General features: G+C 40.5%; 1 protein-coding gene across 2 annotated transcripts in view; it reads right to left on the reverse strand.

The window, feature by feature from the left end:
* The window catches only part of MALT1 (MALT1 paracaspase), a 56657-nt gene that overhangs the window by 12857 nt on the left and 28332 nt on the right, over positions 1-15468 (reverse strand). For both annotated transcript variants that reach the window (XM_066352231.1, XM_066352230.1), the window contains 7 exons: positions 13627-13653; positions 12941-12973; positions 7446-7649; positions 5799-5976; positions 4388-4462; positions 3924-4051; positions 1300-1449 (listed from right to left, as the gene is read on the reverse strand). In XM_066352231.1, coding sequence (XP_066208328.1) covers positions 1300-1449; positions 3924-4051; positions 4388-4462; positions 5799-5976; positions 7446-7649; positions 12941-12973; positions 13627-13653 — 795 coding nt within the window. The remainder of the gene's footprint in view (positions 1-1299; positions 1450-3923; positions 4052-4387; positions 4463-5798; positions 5977-7445; positions 7650-12940; positions 12974-13626; positions 13654-15468) is intronic.

Raw genomic sequence — 15468 nt, forward strand, 5'->3', positions numbered from 1 at the left:
AATTTTCAAAAAGTTGACCTATTTGATGGGGTTAAAAAAAAGAACTATGCCATCATAGATTTAATTTTCTTTTCTATAATGACTTTATTAGTTTTCTATTTTCTGTATTTGTTTCTTAATTATTAATATGTATATTCTCTGTGCAGTTGAATTTGCATCCTTAAGTATTAATTAAGGGGGGTCTTAATGTTTTTGTTTCACTATTTTGCATGAACTCTTTATTATAAAAAATTATCAATTTATCAAATTTGTTACAAATACTTTCTATCTGACTTTTCAGTTTTATTTTATAAAATGGTTTGGCTTACTCTTGATCACTGTAATTTTTGTTATAGCTGATTAGAGACTCTTTAAAAAAATTGTTTTTTAATTGATTTCAGCGAGAGAGAAAGGGGGAGCTGGAGAGAGACAGGAACATCAAGCTGTTCCTGCATGTGCCCCAATACAGGAGCGAACCGGCAACCTCTGCGCTTCATGAAGATGCTGTAACCAACCCAGCTATTCAGCCAGGGCTGTTGATTAGAGGTTTTCTAAAGGAAAAGAATCCATTTCAATTACTTATATACTTACTATATAATAATATACAATTATTTTCAATTATCCATAATGAGGGAACCAATAGCATTGGTATTTGGGACTCAGAATCCAAAATCTTACCTGTAGTCAATAATTTAAACACACTTTTTCACAAAATCATGTAGAATTACCAAAGGTAAGTAAGTTACAAATAGAAATCCCACCTCACCTCTTCTCTTCGTTATCAACCCACGGATTCAAGTGTCAAAGACAAAAAAGCCCAGTAATGTCTATAGGCAGCCAGTATTTGCTGACCACCATGCTTGTCTCTTTACATGTGTGATCTTATTCATTATTGACAACCCTATTCAGTGAGTAGTATTTCTCCTCCCCATTTTATAGATAACACGTTTATCAAGTGGTCGAGACAGGATCAGAATCCAGGCCTGTGCGATTTTTGAAACAGAACACTTCAAGAGCCTACAGGACAATTTAATATAAGAGACTGCATATTAGATACACTGAAAATTCTTTGTTCAAATGATCATATTTTAATTTTACCAATGGTGAAAATAATGAGTTAAATAACAGTATTTCCAACACCAAATAAATCAGTGTAACACCTGTAACTGAAACATTTGTTTAGTCTTGTGTTTGCCCACTAAGCTAAAATATTTTCACTGCAGAACAGGAGGAAAACTGTACCCTCAGGAGGAAAAACACTTCCCGACTTAATATAAGCAAATAATAGAAAGAGCTCCCAACCAAGAGAGGCGCCCGTACCGTGTGCCTTGGCCCACTGCAGGTTCCGCACCAGAGACTCTGCTGAGTGGGCGGTCCTCTGGATCGGGTCAGTAAGTGCTCTCTTCTCAGACAAACTACTTCGGATCTCTAGCGCCTGTTTGCCTTTCGTAAGATGACATTTACCCATATCTAAAAGGTAAGAAGTAAATATTATTTAAAGACCATAACCCTTTCATTACATTTTAAATAGGCCGAGAACTCTCCTACAAGCCAGGCTATAGTCTCACTATTGCTTATTCACTCATCAAATATTTACTAAGCACCTGACCGTGCTGGTCATGGCTCACAGTGCCTGGCGGATACCAGGGAGCAAACGGTAAACATACCGCACCAGCTCACTTCTAAAGGCAACCTCCCCAGCCTTCTCCTCTGTGGTTCTAACAATGGACCCTTAATAGTCTAAGCCTAGACATTCACAGAGAGTGAAAAGTATATTTCTTCACAGAAAGGGTAGGCATGACAACTTTATTTCTACTGTTGAGAGATAGATTCGGTTAGTAATCATATGATCACATTTTTGAGAGAGTTAATATATCCTGTATTTACCACAGATTTGTCTTTTAAATTTTTTCTTTTAGTGAAAGAGAGACAGACAGACAGGGACAGACGGGGGAGAGATGAGAAGCATCAATTCTTCATTGTAGCACTTTAATTGTTCATTGATTGCTTTCTCATATGCGCCTTGACTGGGGGCTCCAGCCAAACCAGTAACCCCTTGCTCAAGCCAGCAACCTTGGGCTCAAGCTGGTGAACCCACTCTCAAACCAGATGAGCCCACACTCAAGCCAGCGACCTCGGGGTTTCAAACCTGGTCCTTTGTGTCCCAGTTGAACACTCTATCCACTGCGCCACCACCTGGTCAGGAAAACAGTTGTTTCCATTGATATGAGAGAGAGAGGAAAAGGGAGGTAGAAAGAGGGAGACAGAGAGAGCGAGAGAGCTAGAGAAGCATCAACTCGTTCTACTTAATTGTTCCATTTAGTTGTGCACACAATGGTTGCTCCTCATATGTGCCCTGACCAGGGACTGAACCCACGACCGTGGTGCGCGGGTAAAACGCTCTATTTCCTGAGCAACCTGGGCCCAGACTTATTTTTTTTTAAAAAGGAAATTATGTGCTAAAACCACCAGCACAGTTAAAGCAGCACACTGCCCTCCCCTCACCATTACCCGATGTACTGTGTACACTCCCATGCACAGTCTAATTTCTACTCATATATAGGCATTGGGATATTGTGAGTGCCCAAGTTTTAGGTTTTGAACTTGACACAAATGTTATGCTATATACATGCTTGGTATATATATATTCTTGGTATATATATAGATGAACTGGTGCTTTTTATTAAGTTTTTAACATAGTTGAATATTTAAAATATAAAATTAGAATAAAACATTTTAGTCTCTGAAGCACCTTTACAGATCGTAGCTTGGAAATAACTGATATACTCCAAAGGCATTCATTAGTTTTTTAAGCAGAAGAAACTTTTCTTCAAATAAGAGCTCAAATAGAAGCCTAATATGTAAAACAGGTAAAAGCAGAAGTTCTCTGGTTGAAGGAGGCCCACAGCCCCAGCTGTCCACGTTAAATGGGAAAGTGGTTAAGTCATGTGATCCAGCTAAGAGATCTACACTGAAAAAAACTTGAAAATAAACAAATGTGACTGACAGCTGTTGGTGAAACATTCAGATACTCTATACACAAACTGCCATCTTTGGAACATTCATGAAACTCCAGTAACTCATCTGCAAAAGAGCTGCCTTCTGTTTGATATGGCTGATACAATGGCATTTCAGAAAGGACATGTCAATCCGCGGCTGTAGTACTACTAATGCAGTACCTGCCACAGCTGTGTACCAGGCCGGCAGAGACGGAAGGGGACGGAAGACACGTGTTAGATATCTAGCATCGTGTCCTTATAGCAAAAATTTAAAACCAGTAAGTTTATCAAGAAAAAAACCCCAGCCTGACCAGGCGGTGGCACAGTGGATAGAGCGTTGGACTGGGATGCAGAGGATCCAGGTTTGAAACCCCGAGGTTGCTGGCTTGAGCCCAAGGTCGCTGGTTTGAGCAAGGGGTCACTTACTCTGCTGTAGCCCCCCGGTCATGGCACATATGGGAAAGCAATCAATGAACAACTGAGGTGCCGCAATGAAGAACTGATGCTTCTCATCTCTCTCCCTTTCTGTCTGTCTGTCCCTATCTGCCCCTCTTTCTGTCTCTCTCTTTGTCACAACCCCCCCCAAAACAAAAACCCAGTGTTTTCCACCACAGCCTCAAAAGTTCTGTCAAGTTTCATCTGTCCGATCCTGAGAGAGAAGGCTAGGTGAATAATGTTTTTGCACACAAGGAGACTGGACACGAGGCACAGGAACGTGGGAAGGAGCTCAGAGCACCAAACTTGACTGATTCCTCATGAAGTCTGGGGTCAGCCCTGCAGTTCCCGCAACGCTGCACAGGAATTACATGGGAGTGTTGCTGGACATTATATTAATAGTTATTTTATAAAGCAAATATTAATTCCAAACCTGCACGATGGTAGTAGAAATAAAATAGTTACCACACAGAGAACCCTGCATAGCTTTCTCTTTATTTTTTATTTTACCTTCTGCAACTTCGTCCAGTAACACAGTAATTTTCTTGTCTTCTAATAACCTATCTTTTAAAAACTTCATGAAGATTCCATTTGCTAATCCAGAATGCTGGATTTCAAAAGCTTCTGCTCCTTGACACCTTCAAAACAGCAAAAAGAAACAAACTCAAAAAGGCCAACACTTGCCCCGTGGGGCTTTCCTAAACACTGACGAGCCTCTGTTGCTTCCCGCCTCTTGCAGGACATCCTAATTAAAGAGCTCATCTTTAGTAGGAACTAGACACACTGGTGCTCGTTAAAAAGAAGATGAAAAGATGTGAAATGCCAAAGTCAATGATTTAAAATTTGCTATCAAGAATATCAAAGAGGCAAATTAACAGCTACTTGTCTATAGATATTCTAGGCCTCTAACCTACAATAAAAAGAAATGAATGCAGCATAAAGGAATCTTGAACATAAACATAAAAGTTTCTTACGTGGCGTATCCAAACACAATGTTGGCAGTGACTTTCAGTGCATCCAAGATCGGAATGGTGTCATCGTAATCGTTTCTATTGAAAAGGGAGGAGGGGAGAAGGACAGATACAAATACAAACAAACAGCATTTTTAAAAAAGAGCACAAGTAGGCCCTGGCCAGTTGGCTCAGTGGTAGAGCGTCGGCCTGGCGTGCAGGAGTCCCGGGTTTGATTCCTGGCCAGGGCACACAGGAGAAGCGCCCATCTGCTTCTCCACCCTTCCCCCTCTCCTTCCTCTCTGTCTCTCTCTTCCCCTCCTGCAGCCGAGGCTCCATTGGAGCAAAGTTGGCCCGGGCGCTAAGGATGGCTCCTTGGCCTCTGCCTCAGGCACTAGAATGGCTCTGGTTGCGGCAAAGCGACGCCCCAGATGGGCAGAGCATCGCCCCCTGGTGGGCATGCTGGGTGGATCCTGGTCGGGCGCATGCGGGAGTCTGACTGCCTCCTCGTTTCCAACTTCAGAAAAATACCAAAAAAAAAAAAAAAAAAGCGCACAAGTAATAATGTCACAAAAAATATGATCTATTCTCTTGTTAATGTTGAAAGTGGAGTGACATTTGAATTCCGGTGCTGGGTTCTGGTTGGTAAATGCTGAGCAAGCAAAAAGTTGTGCATCTGAGATGGCTCATCAGCAGTTGCATTCCTTAGTAACACAGGGGTGGACAACAGGATCTGGTTCCACTAAACCTCCTGTATCTGCAGGTCGGGACTGACTGACTAGAGCAGGGATCCCCAAACTACGGCCTGCAGGCTGCATGCGGCCCCCTGAGGCCATTTGTCCGGCCCCCGCCGCACTTCTGGAAGGGGCACCTCTTTCATTGGTGGTCAGTGAGAGCAAAGTTCCCATTGAAATACTGGTCAGTTTGTTAATTTAAATTTACTTGTTCTTTATTTTAAATATTGTATTTGTTCCCATTTTGTTTTTTTACTTTAAAATAAGATATGTGCAGTGTGCATAGGGATTTGTTCATAGTTTTTTTTATAGTCCGGCTCTCCAATGGTCTGAGGGACAGTGAACTGGCCCCCTGTGTAAAAAGTTTGGGGACCCCTGGACTAGAGGGACCCGAGGCCTGACTCTGGGTGCTGGTATTGCGAATTCCTGGAGAAATAACTGCAGCGGTTGTTGGGGGAGCTGTACCTATTGCAGTATGAGTAAATACCTAGGCCTTTTAGTTCACTTCTGTTCCACAGCAAACCGGGAAGAGTTAAACTAATTAAAAATACACAGAGAAAACAAGGGTTCCTCCAGTTTTCTTCCTCATCAGCTTCACTCTATCCAATTCACAAACTGAAGGGGTTCCTGACATTTGAAGGTTTGCCTCAGCTGGAACTCGCCAGGCTGACCTTTGTCTCCGACCTGCTGAGGCGCGTTACCTTTTCCTGCACATGTCCAGCAAGAACACGTTGAGCCCCGTCTCTTTCTCCTGCATCAGTTTCAGGATATTCTGCACACAGAGACAATTTTCAGACCTGTATGGATTTGGAGCATCGACAGGAACCATAAAGCTGTTCCCAAAGTTTTCATAACCATGTCCCGCATAATATAATAACCCTAAAAAAGGAAAAGGGGGGCAAGAGTTCATCTAAACAGTACTCTGAATACATATGTAGCACTCTTAAAAAATGACTTTTATTTTCTTCAAAGTTAATGCAAACTTATGTACGGGGTCCCCAGTTATAAACACAGTTGATGTCGACTAAATGTGCGTGGAAAGAAAGTTATTTTGGTGCCGTCTTCATTTCAGGACCGTATTTTAAACCAACGTCAAGACGCTGTCCTGAAGTGTATTTTACTTCATAGATGTAACACATTATAGCTAGTGCTCGACTTATGACCACGATTGGTTCCAACAGACCGGTCATAACACGATTTGGTCGTAAGTTGAGTAGGCTATATGTACAGTACTGTGAAATGATGTTATAAAAATCTTTAAGTCATATTTTATCATAATTTTCTTTCATTATTGTTATATGTCATAATTTTCTTTGTTCATTTTATGCCGTTTGTATCATCTCTACACCATTTTGTTTCTTATTTTTACATTCGTCAGGTTTAAGTAAAACACTGCATTACCAGTACAACTGGTTTAATATTTGCAAAGACAATTTCCTCTTGGTAGACATCTTGGGAGGGGTTTGATGAAAAATATCCAAGACACAAAACACAAATTGCTGTACCGAGTCTGGGATAACAGTTGAAATGGTGCATGTGGAGATGGTAGTGCTGCCGGAAGCTGGTCCACACTGTCAGATGCCAGCTGGGCAACGCTTGCACTGCCAGACATGGAGCAGTCGTGGCTAGCAATTGTGGTCGTAAAGTTGAATGGTCGTAAGTTGCATAGGTCGTAAGTAGATCAATATTTGTATAATCAATGGTAAGACGAACAAGACTGAGGCCTGCCTTGCTGACTCCCTGTCTCCTCCATGAGACCAGGGGCCCCTCAGAGCAGGGCAGCCTACATTTATCCGTGTACTCCTGGCGCACAGCAGGAGCTCGGGAAGGATTTACAAGATAGGTGAACAAATGAACACAATTTAGATGAAAAGGAACTCCAATATCAAGTGTAAGAAACAGCACAGGCGTTTCAGAACAGTCAGTGAGGGTTACGATACTATAAACATAGCTTTCTCTCAGCAGAGAAGGGAAATCTGACCTCATGGATTACTTCTTATGAGATATAACTATCACTCGTTTTTCATCTAGAGTCTCTTAAATTAATAATCTAAAATTTGGGTCAGTGTCAGTAATCAACAGATGAGCCATTATTTCTTTACTGTGAAACAATGCTATGAAAACTGCACCAAACAACATAAGAGACATGAAAATAAAGCTAATTAACTAAAAGCTGATTAGTTATTCATAACAACTACAGCATGAAGACCAAATCAATTGTTTTTAAAAATAAAACTCAATCCAACAATGTGCTTACCGCACCTTTCTCTGATTTTTCACTCTTAACCTAATTTGTTCAATGAAATAATAGTGGGTGACTATTAGAACGAAGATGGTAAATATCTTACCATAGACGCCTTTATCTAAAAGTAGCAGAAACTCATCGACAGCATTCCGCATCTCATACTCAGTCAGGTCCAGCAGGGAGACGACTTTGAAGTCGAGCTGTCTTAGCAGGTTGGTCAGCTCATACACGTCCACCAGAGGGGCCTTCAGCTTGGGGTGCGCCCAGTAGTTCATGTTTCCCAGCAGGAGGGCCACCTTGTCTTTTGCTGTTAGAAAGAAAGCGGAGGGAAGGATTTAGAGGATATAAAAATGATAATAAAATCTATACAAATGGTATCATTATAATAAAAAGTATGCTTTACAAATAAGATTTCACTATTACTTAATTTCCTCTTAGAACAATCACTTTATGCAGCAGACCAATATACTGAGGATCACAGAGGCTAACAAATCTAACAGCTGAAATTAAACTTATTGATACTGTTGAGAACCAGGCAAAGGATATTTATTAGCTGTCTGTGAAGCATGATGGTAGCCAATATTAAAGACACTTTTATCAAATTACAACAAAATTAAAGAATATTATTGTAGTCAACTGAATGTGTAGAGAAAATTTAAACAAGAAATGTTAGAAATTGGGTTCCCATCAAATTAGGTTTTGTTTTGCTAACAATGGAAGAGGCTAACAAGGGAAAAGCAAGTAAACAAGGGAAAATGCCAACGAGGACAGAGCAGCAGCCACTTAACAAGCATCGTATCTGTATCTTTTCAGTTGATATACTGTCCTCTCTTAGCTTTTTTGGAAAAAAAAAATTCCATTTGGGTGAGATGTGGCTACTTGAGAGATATGTGAAGACTTCCGTATAAATATCTTAACAATTTGTTTTCTGACCTTAGTGCACTGAGACTTTGCTCAAAGCTGTATTCTCATACAAAGAATATTTTTGTTTTTAAGGGACAAAAAGATCCACACCAGTGCCTTAAAAAGTGCCAGCTCGCTTAATCGGGTGTATAGCTTGTCCAAAAATGCCTGTGGGCCTGACTAGGCGGTGGCGCAGTGAAAAGAGTGTCGGACTGGGATGTGGAGGACCCAGGTTCAAGACCCTGAGGTTGCCAGCTTGAGCACGGGCTCATCTGGTTTGAGCAAAGCTCACCAGCTTGAGCACGGGCTCATCTGGTTTGAGCAAAGCTCACCAGCTTGAGCCCAAGGTCGCTGGCTCGAGCAAGGGGGTTACTCCGGTCTGCTGTAGCCCCACGGTCAAGGCACATATAAGAAAGTAATCAATGAACAACTAAGGTTTTGCAACGCAAAACTGATGATTGATGCTTCTCATCTCTCTCCATTCCTGTCTGTCTGTACCTATCTATCCCTCTCTCTGACTCTCTGTCTCTGTAAAAAAACAAAAAACAAAACAACAACAACAACAAAAACACCTGTGGAAGGCTGGACATAGCTTAGTGCTTAAGATGTCTTCAGAATTGTACTTTGCTAACCTGGGGTGGGGTTAAGAGACTTGAGACCATGCCGTGCCCACAGGAACCCGTTGTGATGCTTTTCCTGAGCATAGTGTGGCATGAATCTGCGAAGGAGACACCAGGGAGCAGTGGAAATGGCGTGACAAGGGTGTCACCAGCAGCATCCCCAACTGGCTGAAGAGCCACTCTGGGCAGGACTGCAGGCCACCTCCTCTGACACCAGCCAGGACTAGGTGCCTGACCTCTGCCACAGAGTGCTGCTCAGTAGTTTATTTAGAAGTGACTATGAATACCATCTTACAAAATGGTAATAGGCACAAATAATCACACTGCTGACTCGGTGTCTGCAATATTTAACAAAATTTCCGATGTTTCAAATCATTAAGTTGATTCAATTTCACCAAAATTCTCTGGTGAAATGCCTTCTCTTCCCCAGAACACCTGAGTCTAGTGTTAAACAAGGCCTGGATAAGAACTGGTGCCAAGGAAGGGGATGCCCTCCAGGCGGCCGAAGCCCTGCCTTGTGAAAAGCTTTACTGCCTGCATGGTGTGGTATCTTTATTCTATATTTATATTTCTAGAGATTTTTTGCAAATTGCCCACTTTATGAGTATGCACATTTTAGAAAAAAATAAAGTGATACTTAAGCTACATTTCTAATTCAGTAAGTCACCCCAAGTCCTATACAAATGACAATCTCTTCTTTTATCCAAAAGAAAAGGCTGATTATTAAGACTATTTAATATACAAGGATTCAGACATATAGCTTCTATTAAAGTACCTTTTATTTTAAAACTCAGTGAAGGGGTTGCCAATACTCAGGGTGGATTTCAATAGGAGGCAGCATAAAACTTAAAGTCATTATATTTCTCCCTTTTTTAAAGTTCCTTCTTAAGTAAATTAGAGCATCATTACACTGCAAGACTATATTAGCTGGCTAATCCACAGTAAGAAAATTTTCAGTGTGTTTTTTTGAGAGAATTCAGACCCAACCTCCATTCAGTGCAGGACTCAGGCAGTCTGCTTCTAAGTGACACGAGAGGGTGTTGTCATGAGGCCCTGGTCAGGTAGCTCAGTTGGCTAAAGTATCGTCCCTTCCTGGTCAAGGAACATACAAGAATCGACCAATGACTGCATAAATAAGTGGAACAACAAATCAATGTTTCTCTCTCTCTTAAAAATATCAATTAAAAAAAGGTGCTGTCTTTTGCTTACACCATTATAGCACAAATCATGGGGTTTTCAAAGTTATTCAGGTAATCAAGTGTTTGTAAATCATGGTGTTTTGGTGGAATATTATAATTTAATTCTAAAATGTATCCTAAATTAAGCTTTATTGGCAGAAAACAATGAGAAGGTATGTAATAGAAAAAACCCACTGGGGTCCTTGGGGAAAAAACAAGTTGTCAAACTACACAAGATAGGCTGCTTCTGCTAACATCAATTCTTTATTCATGGTTTTATTATCTGATTGGAAAGAACACTTGGCATAGTTCATAGAATGCAAGAAGAATTCAACAACCTGAGAACTATGTGTGTTAAAAATGTATGTATTAATAATTGACCATAAATCTTCAAAACATTTTCCCTAACGCTAATTTTTAATAGTTTCTAAAATGTCTTAGAGCATTTTTTGAAATAGATGGTAATAAAAATGATGAACAAGTAAACCTTACCTTGTCCAACCTACTAGCGAAACAGTTCCTGAGTGACAGGCGAACGGGGAAGATTGAGAACTGAGAAGCAGACAGCAGTGGTCGAAATAAGAGGCGACATAGACTCATTCCAGGAAAGTGGTTGTAGGAGGGAAAGGAAGAGCCAGGTTTTAGAGATTCGAGAGAGGACGAAACAGTGAAATTTGAAGTAGAGATGATAAGAGTGAGGAATGAAAAAAAAACTTTAAAAAGCAACTATCTAAGCAATTTACAACGGTTTTTAGGTGATAATATAAATGGAAAAAACTTTCTGCAGAAAAACATTTACTGTAAGAGCCACCCACAATTTCTTGAATATAAACCATTTATTGGAAAAAAGAAACCAATGCAAGTTGATTAAACAATACAATAAAACCACTTCAGAGAAGTATTTAACCTCATGATCCTAGACATTTTCCAAAGCTCAGTGCAATGTATTCTTTAAAAATTGGTACAGTGTCATATCAGGTCTATGTCTAATGATCTAACAGTGTGTTACTTCTCTAAAATGAATTAATATTCATAAGCAGCTGGAAAAGGGTCTGGCCCATATTTAGTGCGATGCAAGTATTTGTTAAATAAAATCTGACCATCTATCAAATATTGAGTATTAGCATCATATCAGATTGGCTGAATATACAGTCCTTGTTGGTCTCATGCCTAGAATCTTTTAATCTCTGTGTCCTACAAAATAAAGTCCAAATCCTTAGTTGGGCAAGCAAAGCCATTCATAGTTGTCCATGCCCACCTTTCCAGCTGTGGTAAAAGACGGCCCCCAATGAACCACGGTGTCCCTGCTCTCATATAGTGTAGTCACCCTCAACCCGGCCCCCAGCCTCTAGCCCTGAATCTGGTCTGCCCGTGATTCTCTCTGACCAACATAATGGGGTGTGACACTCTGCCAACTCTGAGTCTGAACCTGAAGAAGTCTGATGGCAGCCAGACGGCGGATCCAGACACCATGTAAAGAAATTTAGCTCCATGGTGAGACACATGGGGAAAGAGGGGAGGGGAGGGGAGGGGAAAGAGGGAGGGAGGGAAGCAGAAGGAAAGCTCACAACAGGAACGCGAGGGAGCATACAACTCTAATGGGGCAGCCACTAATTAGCCACAACCGACAGCTACCACTTTTCAGAAGAACCTAGAAATCTAAATTTTTATATGATATCAGACCAGTGACAACTGATTATAATTGTTAAAAAACACTGTATGCCTCTTCTCCACCAAAAAAAAAAAAAAAAAGGTTAGCTAATTTTGTACCCTTTGTAGCCTGTAGCAATCTCATGTTGGCTGTCTCGTGGTTTTAACTTCCACCATCTATCATAAAACTATCTCTACTCCTGGCATCACCACAGGGCTCCAGATACACACACAACCACCTGCTATATACTTTTCACCTACATGGGACACAAATACCTCAAACTGGTTAGGTTCCAAACTGACGGCCAATCTGTGCTCTGAAGCTTGCTTTTGATTCTGTATTCCCCAACTCAGTGGGCATGTCACTACCCCCTAGAGGTCCCAGCAGGAATGCTAGCAGGCAGGGTGACTCCTCTCTATTTTTTATACCCTATAAGCAAGATGACAAAAACAGCTTACTGATTTCACCACCTAAAGATCTTCTGAATTTGTTCTTGTCTTCTGCATCCTTATTGATAACCCTAATTTAGATTCCCATTTCTTCTCGAGACGACTGTCACAGTCTCTTCATTTTTCTCCTAATTGAAACTTCTCTATCTAGTTTACATTCTACACTGACACGAGCCTGGCCTTCCAGAGAGACACAGCTCATTCAGCTTTCCAGCAGAACGTTTGTTCCAATGGCTGAAATGAGGACCGGGGCTCCTGAGGATGTGGTCTCAGCCTTCTCTCCCCTCCTCTTGAGGCCCCAGATCCCGGGCTGTTACCTGCCATTCCCCAAATTCAACACACTGACTCACTTCCCTACCACATTGTGCTTAGGATTTCAGGCTTCCTGTCTGGAAGGCCCTTCTCCTATTCATACCTCAAAATGGAGAGCTGCTATTGAATGCTCTCTGGGGCTTTTCCAATCTAACCCCCCCAAGAGAGAGGATTACTCCCTCCATGTAACATACATGCTTATTTGTCCGCACATTGCCAAAACGAAGAGTTCACTCCACAGACGCAGACCTGGTCCCAGAAACTGAATCCATAATCTTTGTAAGCCTTCGTTCTATAATTTCTTTTAAAAATATCCAAGATAAACCATTCCCAAAGTCATTCAAGTATTTATAAAAGCTGTCAAATTAAAAGGTCTCAAATCCCTTTATGATCACCATAAAAGATATATATATATATATATATATATATATATATATATATATATAAAATTATATTTTGATCACACATTTTAAAGTTCTACTCACCCAAAGGTTGGTCATTCATTTGCTCTTTATTATCTATAAGAAAATGAAAATGCAAAGAAATAAGGTGTTATCCATGATTCAGGTATTTTCAGGGTTAGAGATATATGAAAACAATGGCTGAAGAATGATGAATACTCCTGCCAACAGTTTCTTAATGGTTATTGACCAACTACTTATCTATATTATGTAAGGTATTTCCACTAATACACATTCTACTTCAGATAAAAGACCCCCCACTCAACTGGTTCAGATATATTCTATGAATGAGCAACTCTGAACAAGGTCCCAGGGGTCTGGCAAGTTCAGAATTGTTACCCTGCTATTCTTTTAAAGACTGCTTCTTCTCTTTCAAATTAAAAATCATTCACTTACTTCCCCCATTAACTGCCTTTTTATGATGCAGAGTCATTCACAATGATAAAAAAAGACAACTCATATTTTGTGTTGCCTCAGTATATTTTTCTACCCTTCTATAGTCTTATAATGTTGAGTATTTTAAATATTTTCACTTGCATGAAATTGTACTTCAGGTAAGTACTAATTTCAACCCTAAATTGCAATATTATTTTAATAAAGAAAAAAGTTACCAGTACTACTATAGCAAAAGAATATCTGCAGTACCTTTAAATTATTATATTCAATAACTTAAAAATCTAAGACTAATATTTTACATTTATATTACTCACCAGGATACCCAAGATAATGTAATTCATCTGAAATGAAATAAAATAAAATAGATTAGCTTTAAATTATTAAACTGCCAATTTAGCACAAATAGTAAGACTAATCAGTGAAGGCTTTGAGCTATTAAATCATGTTAAAATGTTTCATCAGTTTAAACCTTTTCAAATACGTTAAATGAGAAGCCATGCAAGACTAAGTAGGAAAGAATGCTGTTGTGGGTACCATTCAGGGCTTCTAAGCTATTATTACTTTCATTACGTAACAAAGCTAAGAGACTCATTCATAATTTGTTCAAAGTTTTAGGTATTCCGGCCAGTTAATGAGAGAAATGCAGTTAAGAGATAGGTGTGTGTATGGTCTCAATCATAAACTTCTTGAAACTAATAAACAATCTCCAATGATCTTTAATTCTGGAACAGTTTAAGATGTATAGAACTCATGTGAAGATGGTGCAGAGTTCATGTAAACACCCAAACCCAGGTGCCCTACCTTTACCATCTTATGTTAGGAAGGTATATTTGTCACAACCACTGATGTTCTTTTTCGTTTTAAGACCCCATTCAGGACAACACATTACAACTGCTTACGTCACCTTGGGCTCTCCTTTGTTGTGACAGGTTCTCAGACTTCCCTTGCTTTAGATGACCTTGACAGTTTTGAGAATTACTAGTGAGGCATTGTGTAGAATGTCTCTCAAGTGGGATTTGTTGATGTCCTTCTCACGGTTAGACTGGTGTAATGTTTTTTGGAGGCACAGTGGTTTCAGAATTGTTAACTTGCACTCTCTGGTTAAAGGACATCTAAGCAAATATCACAACATTATAGCCATCTATTTTTCTTTAAAAATTTTATGATAAAAATTAATATTAATAAGTTACTAATGTTATGCTAGTCAAAAGATGTTAAGAGAACATATTCTTATATGTGATATAGGTGTGCTCTAGCATGAGCTAGAGCACAGGGCTATGTACAATTGCTTTTGCCTTTTACCTTACAGATTTTTCCTATTTCTGATTACTTAGGTCAGCACCTTTTTCTTCCTTCTCCTTTTTAGTGAGTCTGCTTTATATATTTGTAGTAAGTTTAGATTCTTTTGTCATATTCTGCATTCATTTGTAGTAAGTTTAGATTCTTTTGTCATATTCAGCATTCCAGCCTGGGATCTACCCTCCTTTGACCTCCTACTCAATGATGTTTTTAAAAACCTGCAGATGTGCATTCACCAGTACAGCAGTCATATAGAACAGTTTCCCTGCCCTAACATACCCTCTGACATCACCGGTTTAATCCCTACCCCTTATCCTGATCAAATACCTAACATGAAATATGTAACATCATAAAAGATATATTAGGACACTGTTCACGATTATATGTCAACCCACCAATTATAAAAGGTCTCAACTTTGCAGATTTTTAAACTTTTTTTTTTTCCTTTTTTTTTTGAAGCTGGAAATGGGGAGAGACAGTCAGACAGACTCCCGCATGTGCCCGACCGGGATCCACCCGGCACGCCCACCAGGGGCGACGCTCTGTCCACCAGGGGGCGATGCTCTGCCCCTCCGGGGCGTCACTCTGTCGCGACCAGAGCCACTCTAGCGCCTGGGGCAGAGGCCAGGGAGCCATCCCCAGTGCCCGGGCCATCTTTGCTCCAATGGAGCCTTGGCTGCGGGAGGGGAAGAGAGAGACAGAGAGGAAGGAGGGGAGGGGGTGGAGAAGCAAATGGGCGCTTCTCCTATGTGCCCTGGCCGGGAATCAAACCCGGGTCCCCCGCACGCCAGGCCGACGCTCTACCGCTGAGCCAACCGGCCAGGGCCTCAACTTTGCAGATTTTTAAGAAAAAAAAT

Source organism: Saccopteryx leptura, chromosome 11 (genome assembly GCF_036850995.1).
Source record: "Saccopteryx leptura isolate mSacLep1 chromosome 11, mSacLep1_pri_phased_curated, whole genome shotgun sequence".
In the NCBI taxonomy this organism is placed as follows: domain Eukaryota; kingdom Metazoa; phylum Chordata; class Mammalia; order Chiroptera; family Emballonuridae; genus Saccopteryx; species Saccopteryx leptura.